This window comes from Hemiscyllium ocellatum, chromosome 34 (genome assembly GCF_020745735.1).
Source record: "Hemiscyllium ocellatum isolate sHemOce1 chromosome 34, sHemOce1.pat.X.cur, whole genome shotgun sequence".
In the NCBI taxonomy this organism is placed as follows: Eukaryota; Metazoa; Chordata; class Chondrichthyes; order Orectolobiformes; family Hemiscylliidae; genus Hemiscyllium; species Hemiscyllium ocellatum.
Window position 1 is genome coordinate 4,762,646 of NC_083434.1, and position 2,586 is coordinate 4,765,231.

General features: G+C 39.5%; 1 protein-coding gene across 1 annotated transcript; it reads right to left on the minus strand.

Moving 5' to 3' along the window:
* Window positions 1-1,391: 1,391 nt before the first annotated feature.
* Window positions 1,392-2,129, minus strand: LOC132832146 (E3 ubiquitin-protein ligase RNF182-like). Its single transcript, XM_060849891.1, has one exon. The coding sequence runs from the start codon at window positions 2,127-2,129 to the stop codon at window positions 1,392-1,394; it is 738 nt and encodes a 245-aa protein (XP_060705874.1).
* Between the last annotated feature and the right edge of the window lie 457 nt (window positions 2,130-2,586).

A 2,586-nucleotide genomic window follows, 5' to 3' on the forward strand; every position in this document is an offset into this window, starting at 1 on the left:
TACAGGTCCACTTTCATTTCAACCTCAGCCCCAGTTAAACACTCCTCTCCCCTCTGTCTGTTTCTGTAGGCCATGCAGTATTGGTGGCTGGCTTCACATAAAAGCATTTTCCACTTTTATTAAGGTGCCAGATTAGTGCATTCATGAAACTTTAACAGATTATTTTTCAAACAAATGAATCCTGGAAAATGTATAATTCAATTGCAAAAATGTTTAAACTATATGCAAATATTTTGATTATAATACAGCAAAGGATTAGTGCACCTATAATAACACTCTGTAAATTTTAAAGGTCCATATTCCACATGCATGCATGGTTTGATCGGGCACAGTCAGTACATTGCTTGTTATCAACAGTTCAAATGATATGCTGTTTGATAGCATTTGCCAGTTTTTGGGGTACTTAGCCTACTTTAGCATCACTCTGGCACTGAAACCAGTCAGTGCTTGCAAAACTAAGACTCCAATATTACATGTGATTGGGAAACAGTTTCTTAATAACCCTGAGAGTGCAAAGAATTACCCTGACAATTAATTTAGGTTTATCAGTCTGCTTTGCAATGTGGTGCACCTGCATGTACTGAAAGCTACATATATTGATACATGGGGCTCTGTTTTTTACAGACAGAAAGAATACGTGCAGACACTACACATATTACAACACATAAAAAAGTTGACAGACGTGTTAAGATTCATTCCTCTGGGCAATGCCTTAACCAATCAGAGTCAACCTGCCTTCATTTAAAATGTAAAGAAACCATGGCAGTTAATTGTCAGGTCATCATTAATTGGTGCATATGTGTTGCTGGTCAAAGCACAGCAGGCCAGGCAGCATCTCCTGAGATGCTGCCTGGCCTGCTGTGCTTTGACCAGCAACACATTTGCAGCTGTGATCTCCAGCATCTGCAGACCTCATTTTTTACTCATCATTAATTGGTGCATTCTCCATAACAATGCCTCTGTCAATCAGAGTCCAAATGACAATCAATCAGTACTCTCCTATCTCACAGTTAAAATGCCATTTTGTTTTACATTGGTATTTATCATGAGTTGTCCTGATGTGTGTAAGATGAAAACCTTTGACAAAATCTGTCTTTTCTCAGCAATATCAAGTCTAACGTATTACCGTGTGCCTTTACTTCCCTTTGTGCTTTTCAGTTCGTAAATATCTCACTTTTGAAAAAAGTAATGAGCCATAAGAATATATTACACACCAAGTAAAACAACTATCACTGTATATAACAACTTTCTACTGCAGAACAGACCTTCCAGCCAAAGCACAATTGCCAAATTACGCAGTTCACAAGCCAGAGTTAATATAAGACACAAAACTTGAATTCCTACAACCTGTCAGTGTGAGTGCAACTCTTACATACTTTTAGATTTTGCTTTCATGAAGATATGCAATCTAAAAACTCATGACATAAGCACTGACAGAAACCATAGACCATAAGCATAACAAGACTGGAGGGAACAAGACTGACAAATATGATCCCTAGTGTGACCTTCTGAATCACAAGCAGATATACACCAAGGGGTAAAGAGCCAAAGTACAGCAGTCCCAATAGCCAGACTAGAATTCTGCCTATTGTACGACAAAGAAGGGGAGTGCAATTCCAAATTGCCCACTGCTGAGACATTGAGGCCATTGAACCAAAATTGGAGTCATAGAATTCCGTGACTGATGCTGAGCTCTGAGATTGTGGGGATTCTCTTTGAACCTCCATGATGGTTATAACCAGACAGTTTGAGGATCGGGAGGGGCTTCCAAAGGAAGATAACCTTTTTGGAGTCAGCAGAAGCTCCGATGGGCTATCCATGGCAAACTTCCTATTCTTCTCCTTGCATACAAGGACAGCAAGAATATTATTATCATCTGGGAGTCCACCAACTTCATCGACTAATACACTGGTCTCATACCTGCAGAAGGGACAGCTAATTATACTTTGTGAGGAGTCGCCAAGGTCTACAATTTTGTGCAGGCATCTGGCACACACCCTGTGAAAGCACTCCAACAACTTGGGTCTCCTGTTCTTCAGATTGTAAGGGTTGTAACAGATTTTGCATTCCAACTCCTCAGAAGAAAACCACTGTTTCTCAATAGGATTCTCTATAGTCTGGCAATTCATAATGAACTGTTCAACCACAACAGCAACAGTTTATTTTAGAAGGTCATTTGTGATATCCAGTTTAACATCAGTCAATCCAGACCAGAAGCAGCATTGCACATGGATAACCCTTCGCCTGTCCTTACGATTGTGGTCCCAGGCACGTAAACTATCAGACAATCTGCAGGGAGAGAAAGAAGGTACACATTATTCATTGTGCTGAAGCTTTAAACTCTGCTCAGAAGAACAAAGATTTTAATTGTTATTATGCAGTAAGTGAATGGTTCTCAATAGGACTGTAATGTTAACCAATGAGTAGCTAGCCATTTATATGCTTTATAGGGTTTGTTCAGCAAATCTGCTGGCAAAGACCTTCAACACAAACACCAGTTGATGAATCAGTACTCAAGGACCAGGATTGCAAACTGAACTTTATTCTTTGACCAATGCAATTCAAAACTGACTAGTTGATCTATAT

Bases quoted from the DNA above. Each gene is read 5' to 3' on its own strand.
- LOC132832146 (XM_060849891.1), bottom strand. From the start codon at position 2,129: ATGAATTGCCAGACTATAGAGAATCCTATTGAGAAACAGTGGTTTTCT.